Source organism: Poecilia mexicana, unplaced genomic scaffold (assembly GCF_051168715.1).
Source record: "Poecilia mexicana isolate PSO_F unplaced genomic scaffold, ASM5116871v1 scaffold_21, whole genome shotgun sequence".
Classification (NCBI taxonomy): Eukaryota; Metazoa; Chordata; class Actinopteri; order Cyprinodontiformes; family Poeciliidae; genus Poecilia; species Poecilia mexicana.
The window spans coordinates 233,833-250,012 of record NW_028263390.1 but is presented as its reverse complement, the minus strand read 5'-3'; the positions used below and the strand labels follow the sequence as shown (position 1 = coordinate 250,012).

Genomic DNA, 16,180 nt, shown 5'->3' with positions numbered 1-16,180 from the left:
GTCAATAGAATTCAACCATAAATCAGTGATTCAGTGAATCTTTCAATATTAGTTAATTGGCTGGAGTTAGATTATTGATCGATGATTGATCCAGCGCCTAAAATCGACCTTTTTGATCAGATTTCAACGTCTCTTGCTCTCTGCTGTAGTCATTGCTGAAAATGACATATAACCACAGATCTGTGAACCTTCTTCTTTCACTACAACATCTGACCTCTGACCTCTGGTCCGGTTTGTTTGTGTTGATGTGAACACAGCAATCGCTCTGCGGTGCGGATGAGAACGACCCAGACCGTTTGGTCTCTGTAATCCAGATTATCCCCAGTAATCTGGCTGTCAGGAATTATTGGGATCCATCTGGACCTGATCTTTGGGTTTCAGTCCAACCCAACCATGTTTTCCTGCAGAGCCACCACCAGCAGGGGGAGCTCTGGGGAAACATGGAGGACTGGACGGTCCACCTGAAGCTTGAAGCAGAAATGACCATTTGGTTTTAATGAGGTTGCTTCACTTCGTGTTCCTCCTGCTTTTCTCTGGAGGACAGTTTGGATTGATGAAGTTCAGGCCCCTTCTGCAGTCAGTTTCCGTCGCAAGAAGTACATCAGATCCCTCCCCAGTCAGGGCTCATTATGCCTCAGACTCTGCAAAAACCTTCTGAGGTCAGCATTTCCAGCTGCAGATGGACAGAGGTTGGCGGCTCCACAGCGTTAACGTTTGGCCTGAATAAGCGGAGACCTCCAGCTGGCACTGGACGGCTTGACGCCCTGAGGAGAGGAAATGATGAGCAACGCCTCCGTCTCCAGCGACGTTTCTCTGGATGGGAATGGACCCAGAGGTAGTTTGGTCACCTGGTCAGGACGCCGTCTGGACACTTTCCTCCCCACCAGAGACCAAAGACGCAAGAGACTCGATACTTGACTTGGACTTGTGATCTGAGACTCGAGTCTTAGCGCCAGTTTTTATAACGTAATGAAAAATGACGACACACAGTATTAGTGGAAGCTAACGCTAAGCGCTATATAACATGGTATGTAGTAGATGCTAACGCTAAGCGCTATATAACATAGTATGTAGTAGATGCTAACGCTAAGCGCTATATAACATAGTATGTAGTAGATGCTAATGCTAAGTGCTATATAACATGGTATGTAGTAGATGCTAACACTAAGCGCTATATAACATAGTATGTAGTAGATGCTAACGCTAAGCGCTATATAACATAGTATGTAGTAGATGCTAACGCTAAGCACTATATAACATAGTATGTAGTAGATGCTAACGCTAAGCACTATATAACATAGTATGTAGTAGATGCTAACGCTAAGCGCTATATAACATGGTATGTAGTAGATGCTAACGCTAAGCGCTATATAACATGGTATGTAATAGATGCTAACGCTAAGCGCTATATAACATGGTGTGTAGTAGATGCTAACGCTAAGCGCTATATAACATGGTATGTAGTAGATGCTAACGCTAAGCGCTATATAACATGGTATGTAGTAGATGCTAACGTTAAGCGCTATATAACATGGTATGTAGTAGATGCTAACGCTAAGCGCTATATAACATAGTATGTAGTAGATGCTAACGCTAAGCGCTATATAACATGGTATGTAGTAGATGCTAACGCTAAGCGCTATATAACATACTATGTAATAGATGCTAACGCTAAGCGCTATATAACATGGTGTGTAGTAGATGCTAACGCTAAGCGCTATATAACATGGTATGTAGTAGATGCTAACGCTAAGCGCTATATAACATGGTATGTAATAGATGCTAATGCTAAGTGCTATATAACATAGTATGTAGTAGATGCTAACGCTAAGCACTATATAACATAGTATGTAGTAGATGCTAACGCTAAGCACTATATAACATAGTATGTAGTAGATGCTAACGCTAAACGCTATATAACATGGTATGTAGTAGATGCTAACGCTAAGCGCTATATAACATGGTATGTAATAGATGCTAACGCTAAGCGCTATATAACATGGTGTGTAGTAGATGCTAACGCTAAGCGCTATATAACATGGTATGTAGTAGATGCTAACGCTAAGCACTATATAACATAGTATGTAGTAGATGCTAACGCTAAGCGCTATATAACATGGTATGTAGTAGATGCTAACGCTAAGCGCTATATAACATGGTATGTAATAGATGCTAACGCTAAGCGCTATATAACATGGTGTGTAGTAGATGCTAACGCTAAGCGCTATATAACATGGTATGTAGTAGATGCTAACGCTAAGCGCTATATAACATGGTATGTAGTAGATGCTAACGTTAAGCGCTATATAACATGGTATGTAGTAGATGCTAACGCTAAGCGCTATATAACATAGTATGTAGTAGATGCTAACGCTAAGCGCTATATAACATGGTATGTAGTAGATGCTAACGCTAAGCGCTATATAACATACTATGTAATAGATGCTAACGCTAAGCGCTATATAACATGGTGTGTAGTAGATGCTAACGCTAAGCGCTATATAACATGGTATGTAGTAGATGCTAACGCTAAGCGCTATATAACATGGTATGTAATAGATGCTAATGCTAAGTGCTATATAACATAGTATGTAGTAGATGCTAACGCTAAGCACTATATAACATAGTATGTAGTAGATGCTAACGCTAAGCACTATATAACATAGTATGTAGTAGATGCTAACGCTAAACGCTATATAACATGGTATGTAGTAGATGCTAACGCTAAGCGCTATATAACATGGTATGTAATAGATGCTAACGCTAAGCGCTATATAACATGGTGTGTAGTAGATGCTAACGCTAAGCGCTATATAACATGGTATGTAGTAGATGCTAACGCTAAGTGCTATATAACATGGTATGTAGTAGATGCTAACGTTAAGCGCTATATAACATGGTATGTAGTAGATGCTAACGCTAAGCGCTATACAACATGGTATGTAGTAGATGCTAATGCTAAGCGCTATGCTAACAGGGAGCCCTGAGATGTAGTAGCTGAGCAGAGGGCAGGTGTTCGTTCCGTCTGTCATACCTCGTAAACCGGATCCTTTCTGCGTTGTGCTGGTTGAGGGATCAGGCCGTGACACGGTTCGTCTTTAAAATGTGTGATTTCTCGATTTATTTTGACGAGAACTGACGAGAATAACAAAGACAAAAGAACCATGTTAAAGGCTGCCCGCTCCAAGTCCTACGCAAAACAAAAGTACATAACAAAAATTAACTTAATAGATCTATAAATAAACTGAATGTATTTAGATGGAAAATAAACAGCACACACTCTCCCTCAGAACAGCATGACAAAAGGGGAGGGGCTAAAGGGCACAAACAATTTAAAGACAATACCACAGAAGAAGAAATAAAAAGGAGGGGCTTCCAATCTTAAAGTAACAGGTTAAAACAATGACAGTTATTTCAGACAGGTAAGGAGCAATACAAACATCCAAAAAAAAGACATTTTGTGTAATTATAACAAGAGAAATACAACCAGGTTACACCAGCGTACCTCGTTGTAATGCCCACATCGATGTTACATTTCTTATAAATCCGTCATACCCGTAGAAGTTTCATTTTGTGTGTTTTATTTGTCGGACGTTTATGGTAAATAAAAACATAAAATAAGAAAAATCCAGTTATCTCCACGCAGCATCCAGAAAGAGGTTTTGTTCTGCTTGTTGCCCAACAGCTTCGGTCAGCATCCAGCTGTTCATGAGCTTTTTTAGGACATATTCCTGCAGTTTTCTAAAGAAATATTGAAATATCATAAAGGTAGATTACCTATAGGGACAAAATATCCCGACCAAATTTGTAGTCAAACAGTATTTGTAGTAATAGTGACGCTAAACGGGACGAATGTCTTGTTTACAGTTTGGTAACAATATTGGAAACGGTAAAAGTCATTTATGTTAATATGTGTGATTAACATATCAGCTTAATTAAATAAAAAATTCCCATAAACGTCTGAGAAACATAACACACAGGTATGACGGATTGATAAGAAATCTGCTGAGTAAGCAGTATGTGACGTAGCATCGATGTGCCATAAGGTTTGCTGGACTTACAGTATGACAGACAGAACACCTGTTTTCCAGATGGAGCCCTTCAAACGCTGCGCACATAAAATTTGTTCCAGGTCATAACTGAAACTTATTTTAGCGTTTAATGAAGCGATTTGTCTCCTCTGGTCAGATCACCACCATGGAGACCAGCCTGAAGTCCATGGAGGAGGAGAACAAGGCCATGGAGCAGCAGAACGACTCGCTGCTGCACGAGCTGGCCAACCTGAGCCAGTCGCTCATCCACAGCCTGGCCAACATCCAGCTGCCCCACATGGTGAGGTCCGGACCGGAACCGGAACCTGACCCAGACCTGACCCGGACCAGAACCTGACCAGAACCCTGCAGATGGATCTGTCAGTGAGCCTGCTGGCCCGTCCAGGCCCGGCTGAGCTCCAGCTTCAGAACCTCATGTTTCTGTTGCTCAGGCAAAATTAAACTCTCTGTCCTCTCCTCCTTATTTTGAAAGTATAAACTAAGGATGTTTTCACACTGTGTTTGAGGCGACTTCACTTCCTTCCTGCTCAGGTTGAAACCTGCTGAGCAGAAATGTTTACAGAACCTTAACTGAGGGTTCCACCAGGTTCCCGGGTTCCTCCCGGTTCCTCCAGGTTCCCGGGTTCCTCCCGGTTCCTCCAGGTTCCCGGGTTCCTCCCGGTTCCTCCAGGTTCCCGGGTTCCTCCGGGTTCCCGGGTTCCTACAGGTTCCCAGGTTCCTCCTGGTTCCTACAGGTTCCTCCAGGTTCCCGGGTTCCTACAGGTTCCTACAGGTTCCCACAGGTTCCCAGGTTCCTCCTGGTTCCTACAGGTTCCTCCGGGTTCCTCCAGGTTCCCGGGTTCCTCCCGGTTCCTCCAGGTTCCCGGGTTCCTCCAGGTTCCCGGGTTCCTACAGGTTCCTACAGGTTCCCACAGGTTCCCAGGTTCCTCCTGGTTCCTACAGGTTCCTCCGGGTTCCTCCGGGTTCCCGGGTTCCTACAGGTTCCCAGGTTCCTCCTGGTTCCTCCAGGTTCCCGGGTTCCTCCCGGTTCCTCCAGGTTCCCGGGTTCCTACAGGTTCCCACAGGTTCCCAGGTTCCTCCTGGTTCCTCCGGGTTCCCGGGTTCCTACAGGTTCCCAGGTTCCTCCTGGTTCCTCCGGGTTCCCAGGTTCCTACAGGTTCCCAGGTTCCTCCTGGTTCCTACAGGTTCCTCCTGGTTCCTACAGGTTCCTCCGGGTTCCTACAGGTTCCTCCGGGTTCCTCCGGGTTCCTCCGGGTTCCCGGGTTCCTCCGGGTTCCCAGGTTCCTCCAGGTTCCTACAGGTTCCTCCAGGTTCCTACAGGTTCCTCCTGGTTCCTACAGGTTCCTCCTGGTTCCTACAGGTTCCTCCGGGTTCCTACAGGTTCCTCCGGTTCCCAGGTTCCTCCAGGTTCTCCAGGTTCCTCCAGGTTCCCAGGTTCCTCCAGGTTCCTCCTGGTTTTCCAGGTTCCTCCAGGTTCCCAGGTTCCTCCAGGTTCCTCCGGGTTCCTGCTGACATGTTTAGTGTTTGTCATGAAGTAAATCGTCTCCAGCAGTTTTTCCTCATCTGCTTCTTTCTGCTCATGCCACTTGTCAGAACCAGCAGCGCCGGCCGCCATGTTGTTGGTCCGATGTCATGTCGTCTCAGTGTTGGAGGTTGACTCAGGCTAATTGGATAATCTCTGGAATCAGGAAGTTGTCAGAAAGCTTTGAGCAGCTTCCTGTGAGGAATCCTCCACCTTAACGAGGAGTTAGTGATCCGGTGTGATCCGGAGAGCTGGGATCTGTTGAGGGGAAGTTCCCAACTCGTTAAGGTGGACGTTGCTGAGCTCCTGACCGACGCTAATGGATTCTCTGTCCTCCTGTAGAGGGCGCTGCCACACAGAGACCCCAGTAAAGCTTAGCTGCACTTTACAGATGCGTCCCAGAGTAAGACTTCATCCTTTATCCAATTATCCTCCTCTTCTTCATCATCACTTCATGACTCTCCATCTTCACCGCTTCATCCACAAAATGAGTCAAACCAGGCAGGAAGCACGGAGGTGGAGGATTGATGACCTGGGAATACTGGTGGCAGACAGAAACCAGTTTATCCACTGGAAAATGAACCACAGCGTTTGTTTCTAAGTGGATCCACAACTAGTTAAAGATGCTAGCCTAATTGTCTTTTCATTTCCCATTAAACTAAAGGTCAACATTTTTCACCTCGGCAATGAATGCTGGGCTGGCAAAACACAAAACGTCTGGATGGAAACAAACGCCTCAAAGTTTTCACGCCCCGTTAACCACAAGAGATCAGCTGAAACAAGCTAACAGGAGCTACTGTTCACTATACTAGCAGGGGCTAAGGTCACTAGGAGGAGCTAATGCCACTAGCAGGTGCTAACGCCACTAGCAGGAGCTAACATCACTAGCAGGAGCTAATGCCACTAGCAGGAGCTAATGCCACTAGCAGGAGCTAATGCCACTAGCAGGCGCTAATGCCACTAGCAGGGGTTAACGCCACTAGCAAGAGCTAATGCCACTAGCAGGCTCTAACGCCACTAGCAGGAGCTAATGCCACTAGCAGGCGCTAATGCCACTAGCAGGGGTTAACGCCACTAGCAAGAGCTAATGCCACTAGCAGGCTCTAACGCCACTAGCAGGAGCTAATGCCACTAGCAGGAGCTAACACCACTAGCAGGAGCTAACATATTTGGCTAGAGCTAACAGGAAATCGGAACAAACCGGAACGTAAAGAACAGATGATTAAAATGACATTGATTCTTCTTCCAGTCTTTGTAACAGTTTTAATATATCAGAGAAAATGTTCTGATTGGTTCTGATGAATCTGGACCTGAAGGTTCTGACAGAACACATCTCTCCCCATCTTGGCAGTGATATTTTCCATTCCACTATCAGAACGGCCATATTGGATTCTGAACGCGGTCAGCTCCTACTGGGATTCACCAGTTTGGGTTTTTTCTGTTCATTTTTCCTAAGCCAGACGGTTCTGATCCATTTAAATCTCCTCCAGCTGAAGGCAAACCCATCCTGGTTCCTCCAGAACCTTGTTTGGGTTTTGGTTCTGGATGCAACTGGAAGCTTCACTTCCTGTCGTGTCTCCCTATTCTGTCCATGAACTTCCTGTTTGGCCTCCATGACTGTGTCCATCCATCCTGAGTTCTGCATGCTCCCGGTCGGTTCTGGTTCTGCTGGTACATGTTCAGGAATCGGGACCGAAACACTGATCTGGGCTTTTCCTGATGGCGTTCCTGCTCTTCCTGCTGTGTCCGCCTGCGCTGACTGCCGGGTTTGTTCTGCTCCACAGGAACCGATGAACGAACAGAACTTTGACTCGTACGTCAGCACTCTGACTGACATGTACACCCACCAGGACCGGTACCAGAGCCCGGAGAACAAGGCGCTGCTGGAGAACATCCGCCAGGCCGTCCAGGGGATCCAGGTCTGACCGGAGCGGGAAGCCGGTTCCGGAGGATCCGGACCCAGTTCCGCTCCTGTTTCTGTCCTCATCAGTGTCTGGTTCTGTTCTCTTGGTTGGTGTTGCTTTGCTTTGGACTCAGACGTGTCTCGGTCCGACCCGGTCCGATGTGGCGTCCCGCTCATGGCTGCTCATCCTTCTTTAACATTGTTTACACCAAGACAGACTGGGCTGTACTGGTCAGACTGGGAGCCTGAACGTCTGGAATCAGACTCTGACGTTCCGTAAATCCTTCTGAACTTCTGCTGCAGATCCCATCATCCCATTGGGCCGCCTCCTTTCAGGCTTTTATTTTGAAATGCAAACGGCTGCAGGAAATGTAGGAGACAATCTGCCACCTGACTGGACAGTGGAGACCAGTGGAGACTTCCCAGTGGAGACCAGTGGGAGGAACTGAGTGGGAATATGCAATTTCTTATGAATCAAGGAGCAACGAGCTGAAAGCTGTTTTTACTGACGATTGATGTTTGTATGAATCTTTTCCTACATGGTGTTTTAGAGCCGCCTCTGTTCCATGTTTAGGTGTTTTATTCTGAGCTTCTCTGGATCTACAGGGTCAAAAGTCCTCCAGAACCGGTCCGATGGAGGCTTTGGGTCAGAACCGATGGGACATTTCCTCATCACACCTCATCATGCATGCACTTTATGGAAGCACGTTCCAGTATCGCTGCGCCATTGGTCCAGTTCATCCCTGAAAGGAAAACTCCGCCTCTCGCCTCCTTTTATGGTCGGTACCAGGTGAACCCTGACCTCCAGGGTCGCAGGCTGAGGTTCTGCTGCTCAGCCCGGCCGGGTCCAGGAGGAACCGATAGCTCCACCTGATGGGAGCCGTTTGAAACGTCACAAACTGACAGCAACAACTTCAGGTTATTTAGTTTTTACAGGAAAGGGATGGACTTCAGCGTCAAAGTCACATTTTCACCCACATCCAGAAATGTCCAGTAAAAACTTGTTAAATATTTAGCTGGAAATTTGTTGCTAACTAAATGTTTAGCTTCAAGCTATATATTTAGCTCACGAACTAAATACCTCATTAACTGTTTTGAAGCTAAATATTTAGCTGTTAGCTAAATGTGGCGAAATGTTTGGTTTGAAATTGTGATGTTAATAGATGAATAACTCGGTGAAAATATACATTTAAAAGATAAAAACATCTTTTTCTGCTACGACAGACTAAATAATCCAAATTATTGCTGTTCATTTTTCCGAACGGCCGCCTTTGATCACGGCTTTTCTGGAAGAGAACCCAGACGTAGATCTCAGCTCAGTTCTATATAATCCGCTCGGTTTTATGAGAAGAATAATCCATGCTTGGGATTTCTTGGATGCGTTTCCAGGATTAAACGTTTCCAGCTGAAGGGACCTCGGCTGGGATTATTATTCCCGTCTCTGCCTAAAAACAAGAAGCGGTGTCATTCCCAGTAAGCCAGGGTCGGATTCGTCCGTCCCTCCTCATCTGGGATCGCTGGGCCTCCGGCTACAGGAGGAGTTTTCCTGAAGGAAACGGATCTGCGGCTTCCTGCTTTGGTTTTCCTGCAGAACGGAGGAGTTAAAGCACAATTTAAAGATGTGAACACGCCTGAATGAAGAACCTCACCTGAAATGATCTTTTTATATCTTTGATTTCTTTCTTCATGTCGGACTTCCAGAAGCTTTTTTCCTACCAGACAGCATGATTTCCTGCTGACACCTTCAAGGTCACCAGGTTCCGTTTCTGTTGAATTGTGGAGTTTGTACAGTTTCTATCATGTTGGTGTTGCCATCTGTTGCTCTGAATAAATCCTGTGTTGCAACACCTGCAAAGAGCCTTTGTTGACCTTCATGAGCAGCTGCAGGTTCTCCTTCCACATGACTTTACTGCAGGTGATTGAAGGTTTAATATTTTTGTCCCACATGAGGAAGTTTCTGCTCTGAGATCTGAATCATCACAGGTTCATCGTCGACTGTAAGTCAGAAGGTCCAAAGTTGATCATTTTATTAGGTACGCCGTGCTGGTACCAGGTTGGACCCGTTTACCTCCAGAGCCACTTTACACCATGTAGATGGAAGGTGTCTGAAACGTTACTGAGACGTTTGGAGTCTGACAGCATCAGGCAGTTGGATCTTCATCACAATAACAGTCTTCAGTCAGAGGGGTTTTTACAGTCACTGAAATACTGACCTCTATAGGAGATCAGTAATCTGAGTAATGTCAGATAGAACATCTAATTTCCCTCTGGGATTAAGATTTTTAATTGAATTATTAAAGAAAACTGAATCAATGTTTTTCATCAAAATATTAGTTTGAGGTTGTTCACACTGATGCAATAAAACTATTTTATTATTTACACTGGAAATTAGCTTGAAAATAATTCATCACAATCTAGATCTCAATATTTTAAATCTCAAAATTTGGGATTTTAACAAGGATGTGTTTAATTTTGAGAGCTAATATACATTATTGTCACACAATGTAGTTTACCTAATGTGTATTATTTAATCCTTTAAAGAATTAAAAAATATTGACCCTTTAGTCCTAGACCAGGGGAGGCCAGCTCCAGGCCTGCAGGGCCGGTCTCCTGCAACTTATAGATGTGTCTCTACTTGAACACACCTGAGTCAAATAATGAGGTCATTAGCAGGACTCTGGAGAACCTGACTGCACTGCGGAGGCGTTTTCTCCCTGACTCCCCGTTAACATGTACAGCTCACTGGTTTCCAGTTCCTCTCCCAAGATGGCCGACAGGGTGGCGTCAGACAGCCGATGCGGTCTCACATTTGGCTGAAAAAAACACCATGCTTACCAGAACCAAAGACATAAATACGCATTTATATGCTTATAAATGCGTATTTATGCCTACAACCAGAACTTTGAAGGAGTTGGAGGAACCAAAGACCAACAAGCTGAAGGTGGTGAATTTCCTCCAGGACAGCAGAGGGCGCCAAAAGGCGCCAAGGCACCACTTCCGGGGTGAAAAATCCCCTTCCGGTGGGTAAAAAACAAACTGGACCGCGGTGACTCCAGCAGAACTTAAGTGGCTAACCGTGGCTGCTGAATGAACAGGCGGTTCAGTTCGGCTCGGTTCGGTTCGGTTGGTCAGTATGGTGAAGTGTGTGGTCTCCGGCTGTCCGAACCGGGTGGACGGGTCCAATCATGGAGTGTTCGACGGAACCCAGAAACAATTCTTCACGTTCCCACAAGATCCAACAAGGGTCAAGGTAGGTCCAGTTTCATATCGGTACCGGAATTTGGAAGTTACGGTCCGGTTCGGTCCGGTTAGTGAGTTAGAAAGTCAAAGTTACTGAGGTTGCACAAAGACCTGGAGTGGACCACACTAGAACCGGACCAGTTCCAGTCTAGATTTAGTCCAGGCCAGGAACCGGCCTCCGCTGGGTTTCCCTGGAACCGGTTCATCAGGTCCAGAAGGTCCCGGATGTCCAGATCAGGAAAATGGTTCCGCTCTGTTTGGAGTATCAGATGACGTTAAACTGGACTTGGACGAAATGTTCTGTTCGGTTCTCCGGTGCTGTTTTGGTTCTTCACTGGAAAACCACGTGACCTTTGACCTCTGAACCCAGAAAGAACCAATCAGGACTGACCTGACAAACATCCTTTTAGAGAATGAATCAGTTCCAGAGCGCCAGAGCTGGTTCTGGTTGGGTTCTAAACGAGTCGTTGGGTCCTTCCAGGTGTGGCTGGCAGCGCTGCGGCAGGCGGACCAGCAGAACCAGAACCAGAACCTGATCTGTGAGGACCACTTCCTACCGGAGGACATCTTGTCGGGTGACGTCAGCGCCGACGCCATTCCCATCATGCCTCCCTGCCTGGACGGGCCGCTGGACCCGTTGGACCGGTGGGGAGCCGGGTCGGAGGACGACGAGGACCAGTGGGTAGGAACCGCCGGGCCCGGTGAGGAAGAGGAGGATGAAGCCTGCCTTCCCTTTAACACCAAGATGGCTGCTCCAGAACTTCCTGCTCTGGACCCAACAGAACAGGTCAGAACCTCCAGCTGGACATTTACTGATCCGATCGACCCAGTTCTGCTGGATCAGAACCGGCCCAGTTGGCTCCCAGTAGAATTGATAACTGCTGTTCTGTTCCCACCTGCAGAACCCGGCTCTCAAAGCGGTGCCAGAAGGTCCGATTCTCAGGTAAGCGGTTCTAACCCGGTTCCATAGTGGTTCTGTCTGAAGTTTCCGGGTGGTATTGACTCGTGTCTCCCTACAGCCAGCAGCAGCAGAATGGGCCGATTCGGACCCAGACCCGGGAAGGTTGGTTCTGTCGAGTGGCGGTGGCGTCCGTGCGGTTCTGCGGGTCTCTAACCGGGCCATGTTGTCCCCAGACGTGTCACTGCTGGTTCTGACCCGGCGGTTCCTGGACCTGTTCCTGACTGCGCCGGACGGCTGCCTAGACCTGCGCAGCGCCATCGCTAGCCTCAGGACGCGCCGCCGCCGCGTCTATGACATCACCAACGTGCTGCAGGGCGTCCAGCTCGTCCAGAAGGAGTCTGTCAACCGGATCCGCTGGATGTGAGTGATCCGGTTCCAGGTCTGCCGCTCTCATGTGACGTCACACTTCCAGGAACTTCATAGCTGACAGCCATCTTGGTAGGCGGTTGCTATGGAGTTACTATGACAACACCAAACAAGCCACAGGCTTATAAGCAGCCCTCTCCTCGTTTCTAACTTCTAAACTATTTGAGTTCATTACTTTCTGAGTTCTCCACTGTGGAATACTAAGATAAACATCAGATATTTGCTGCCATTATTTACTAGCTTAGCTAATGTAGCTTTTATCTGCTAGCTAAGACAGACCTGTAGCCTAGCTGTTGCTACACGTTCTTACTCTGCCAGTCACCTGAACCTCATTATTCGCCTGCAGAGATCGTTTGTTCTTTATGAATCCATTGAAACTTTGATGGTATTGCCCGTGGTTTCCAGGTGAAGCTCCTTCATGTTGCACTCTCACTTGCTCACTAGCTAGCTAACTTTATCGTAGCAGCAGATCAGAGGCAGCTTGTCCACATCCCGGCAGCTATTTTCTTCATGTATCTTTCTCCTCATTGGTCCAAAGTGTTGCATATTTTCTGTTGTTATGGCTATGCTACGATATGCTCTGCGCTGCCTACCAAGATGGCGGATCACTTCTTGTTTGGGAACTATGAATTAAATCTGGAGTCATTCGGAACCGGTCACATGGCTCCGGTGTTCTGTTTATCTGTGCTACCTGTAAATGCGTCCTACCTGTGGAAGTTTTGTTTCCTCTGTTTTATTTCACAGATTACAGTAAGTTTTATTAATTTATTTTATTCCTGGCTTAATTAAGCAGCTGCGTCACTTCATGTTTTTAGTTTACATGACAGCAGCTTGCAAATATATTTATAAGCTTTAGTTGTCGTCTGCAATGTCGTTATTGTGAACAATTCATTGTTTGGCGGTTAATCGGGACAAAATACGTTGTTTTGTGGGCTTTTTGTCCCTATACTTTAAAATATTTTAGTTTAATTATACCCTTTATTATTAAACTTTGCTAAATACATGTTGGTAGCAATGTGGGATTGAAGCTGTAACAGCCGTGTAATATTAATTGCATCCCATCATTTCAGTGACCTGTGCAGCTCGGTGGACACATTGTGGCTGCTTTTAATAAAGTCTGTCATAAAACGTATTCATGGCGAAAAAGAGTCGCAGTGATCTGAATTTGTCTTGTTTAATTTAATTCCAATAAAAACCTGTCTCTGATGCTGATATTTTTGTTACAAACGCCAATGTATTTAAAATAATTTCAACAGGTAGGATATTTTAATAAAAGGGTTACATCTATAGCTTTTCATTTTAAACGGGTAGGATATTCAGATGAAGGAAGTGATCTTCTTGTGGTTTCGTCGTAAATTGTTCCGATGCTAAGCTAACCGTAACTGCTAAGCTAACCGTAACTGCTAAGCTAACCGTAACTGCTAAGCTAACCGTAACTGCTAAGCTAACCGTAACTGCTAAGCTTCCACTTCAGTCACTCAAATAATCCAATATATTTAACATTAACAAACCGCTGTAGTTTGTAAACATGACGGTAGCAGTTTTAGACGGGCAGCACGGACAGACAGACTCAGCCATCTATCTGTGATATGGTAGGAAAACCTGACGAGGTAGCACAGATAGTCAGAACACCGGTCCAAACCCAGAAAAACCCTGTTTCCTTGCTTCCTGTCTGTGAGTGGTTCTGGTCAGTTCTGATGAATCCGGACCTTGAGGTCGGACTCGGTTCCTCCTTTCTAAACGAACAGATTCTGAACTGTTTGTTCTGATGGTTCTGTGGGGAATCAGAGGTCCAGTTTGTTTGCTGTGTATTTCAGACCTGTTACGCGACCAGAACCTCAGTTTCTCCCAGTATCTCCAGTGAAACCATTATGTTGTGTGCAGAGGAAGCAGCCCCGCCTCCAGCTACCTGGGTCAGAACAGGGCCCAGTCCAACATGGCCGACCTAAAGCTGGTGGAGGAAACTCTGGACTCTCTGATCCGGACCAGCGCCGAGCAGCTCTTCCACCTGACTGACGACCCGTACAACTCCAGATATCCTTCAGTCCGGTCCGGTTCGGTCGGGTTCAGAGTTTCTGCTCCTCCTGGACTTTACCAAGGGGAGCAGGCTGGTGGTTTTAACAGGTTCTGGTCGGTTCTGAAGGGTTCTGCTCACTAGTTTTGGAAGCCATGAAGTTTAAGTTTAATATTTACTGAAGGAAATTCATCCAGTGAAACAACATTTTACAGCTGATGCTCGATGCAAAACAGCAAATGATAACATTTCAAAGACAGAGGAGGAAAACGTGTTGTGGTGTCGGCGCCTTTGCTGCTAATCAGTCTGGGAACCCAATCGGCTCACAAATAAGGACCATGTGATGAACTGCCTCCACATGTGACATGAATTAACCAATGAATGATCAAGTTGGTGCTTTAAAAGCCCCCTGGTAGTTTATCTCAACGGTGAAGACAAAGCAGCTGCCTGAGGTCAGATGCTGTTATTGGCCAACACCAGACCTCCAGGGCATGAAGCCCCCCAAACCCCCCTTCAGAGACGTCACTGTCCGTTTCAGCGCTGCGGAACAGTAAGGAGTTTTCCAGGCAGGGACCGGTCAGGAACCTCTGGACCTGGGGCAAGAGAAGAACTGATGACGGTTAACGGGTGGTGGAAAACCTCTAAAGACCTGGAGACCGGCACCGGAGGTCCGAGGCCCGGCGCCGAGGCCCTGGTCTCTGACCCGGCGCCAAGGCCCGGGCCTCAGACCCGGACCTCGGCGCCGGGCCTCGGACCCCGGCTGGTTTCCTGTTCTGTCCGTACATTAAAATGTTTCTGCTGAAGGATTCGGGTCTGGTTCTGTTGGGCTCAAACTGAAACGTCCTGCTGCTCCACGTTAGTCGTTTAAATATCTGCTAAACATGAAAGGAACCAGTAATGGTGAGCAGGATCCTCGGAAAAGAACCGGACCAGAACCCTGCTGGAAGGAGGGGGTATCGGGATCGGTTCTGGACCCGATACCCCCTGTTCTGGTCACACTGTTGAACCTTTAGCAGAACCAAACGTTCTGGTTCTGGTCCAGGTTTAGAACTTGTCCCTCTGCCTTTGGATCAGAACCGGTTCTCCTTGACGGCGGTCCGGTCCAGGCTGGCCTACGTGACCCGGCAGGACCTGGTCGAGCTGCAGAACCTCCAGAACCAGACGGTTCTGGTGGTGAAGGCGCCGGAGGAAACCAAGCTGGAGGTTCCAGCTCCCTCTGAGGTGAGCAGAACCACAGAGTGGGTCGGGCCGGGTCACAATCAAACTGAGGTTCTGTTCTGATCCAGGACAGCATCCAGATCCACCTCAAGGGCGGGACGGGTCCGATCCGGGTTGTGACCTGCGACGCTGGAACCACTGGAGAAGCGGGCTTTTCTCCCCTGGAGGAGAGTCGGATCAGAACCTCTGAGCTGCACACAGGTAGCTTCAGAACCAAGCCGGGTCCACCAGAACCTCTGACCTATTGGAGAAACCAGTGAGTTCTGGGTCCAGGTTCTGGTTCTGTTGGTACCTCAGAGGTTTCAGCTGAACCAGAACCGGGTTCTGCTCCGTTTGGACCCGACTGGATAGTTTGGGTCATCAGATACTCCAGAACCTGGTGGTTCTGATGACACCCAGCTGTGATTGGCTGACTGGTGATCAGGTGACCCCTGTTCTGGTTCCAGGTCAGCAGAACCGGGTCCAGAGCGCGTAGCTCCAACCGGGCCAGCAGGTGGCGCTGCAGGCTGAGAACAGGCGGAACGATCCAACACGGCTTTACAGAGGGACCGGACCGGAACCAGGAGTGAAGTGATACTGGGAGCTTTATTATGATTATTATTTTTATTTTTTTTATTTCCTGTTTGGTTCTGGTTTTGTTTTGAACTCAGAACTTTCTGACAGAACCGGGCCGGGATGTTCTGAAATAAAGAGTAAATAAAACCTGGACTGGTTCTGAGTCTCTGACCCGTTGAGCTGCTGCAGCGGTTCTGAAGGCAGATTCCTAAAAGGTTCTGACCTGCTGGACCGGCAGTTCCACAGAACGACAGAGCCAAGTCTGGACCTGCAGAGACTGGATCCTGGTTCTGGACCGGGCCTCTGGGTCCAACCTGTCCTGGAGGAATGAAACTGAGCAGAACCAGAA

The 16,180-nt window shown here is 47.2% G+C and overlaps 2 protein-coding genes across 2 annotated transcripts in view; both read left to right on the top strand.

Moving 5' to 3' along the window:
* The window catches only part of myt1la (myelin transcription factor 1-like, a), a 31,289-nt gene extending 21,957 nt beyond the window's left edge, over positions 1 to 9,332 (top strand). The window contains exons 17-18 of the mRNA XM_088002005.1: positions 4,189 to 4,332; positions 7,359 to 9,332. Of these exons, the coding sequence (XP_087858131.1) occupies positions 4,189 to 4,332; positions 7,359 to 7,499 (285 nt within the window). The 3' untranslated portion in view covers positions 7,500 to 9,332. The remainder of the gene's footprint in view (positions 1 to 4,188; positions 4,333 to 7,358) is intronic.
* A 1,136-nt stretch (positions 9,333 to 10,468) lies between these two features.
* e2f6 (E2F transcription factor 6) lies at positions 10,469 to 15,982 on the top strand. Its single transcript, XM_014970554.2, has 9 exons — positions 10,469 to 10,727; positions 11,199 to 11,504; positions 11,620 to 11,660; positions 11,737 to 11,780; positions 11,852 to 12,038; positions 13,929 to 14,078; positions 15,165 to 15,279; positions 15,345 to 15,477; positions 15,723 to 15,982. Exons 1-9 carry the CDS (start codon positions 10,611 to 10,613, stop codon positions 15,749 to 15,751), a joined length of 1,122 nt encoding a protein of 373 aa, XP_014826040.1. The 5' UTR covers positions 10,469 to 10,610; the 3' UTR covers positions 15,752 to 15,982.
* The last annotated feature ends 198 nt before the right edge of the window (positions 15,983 to 16,180 follow it).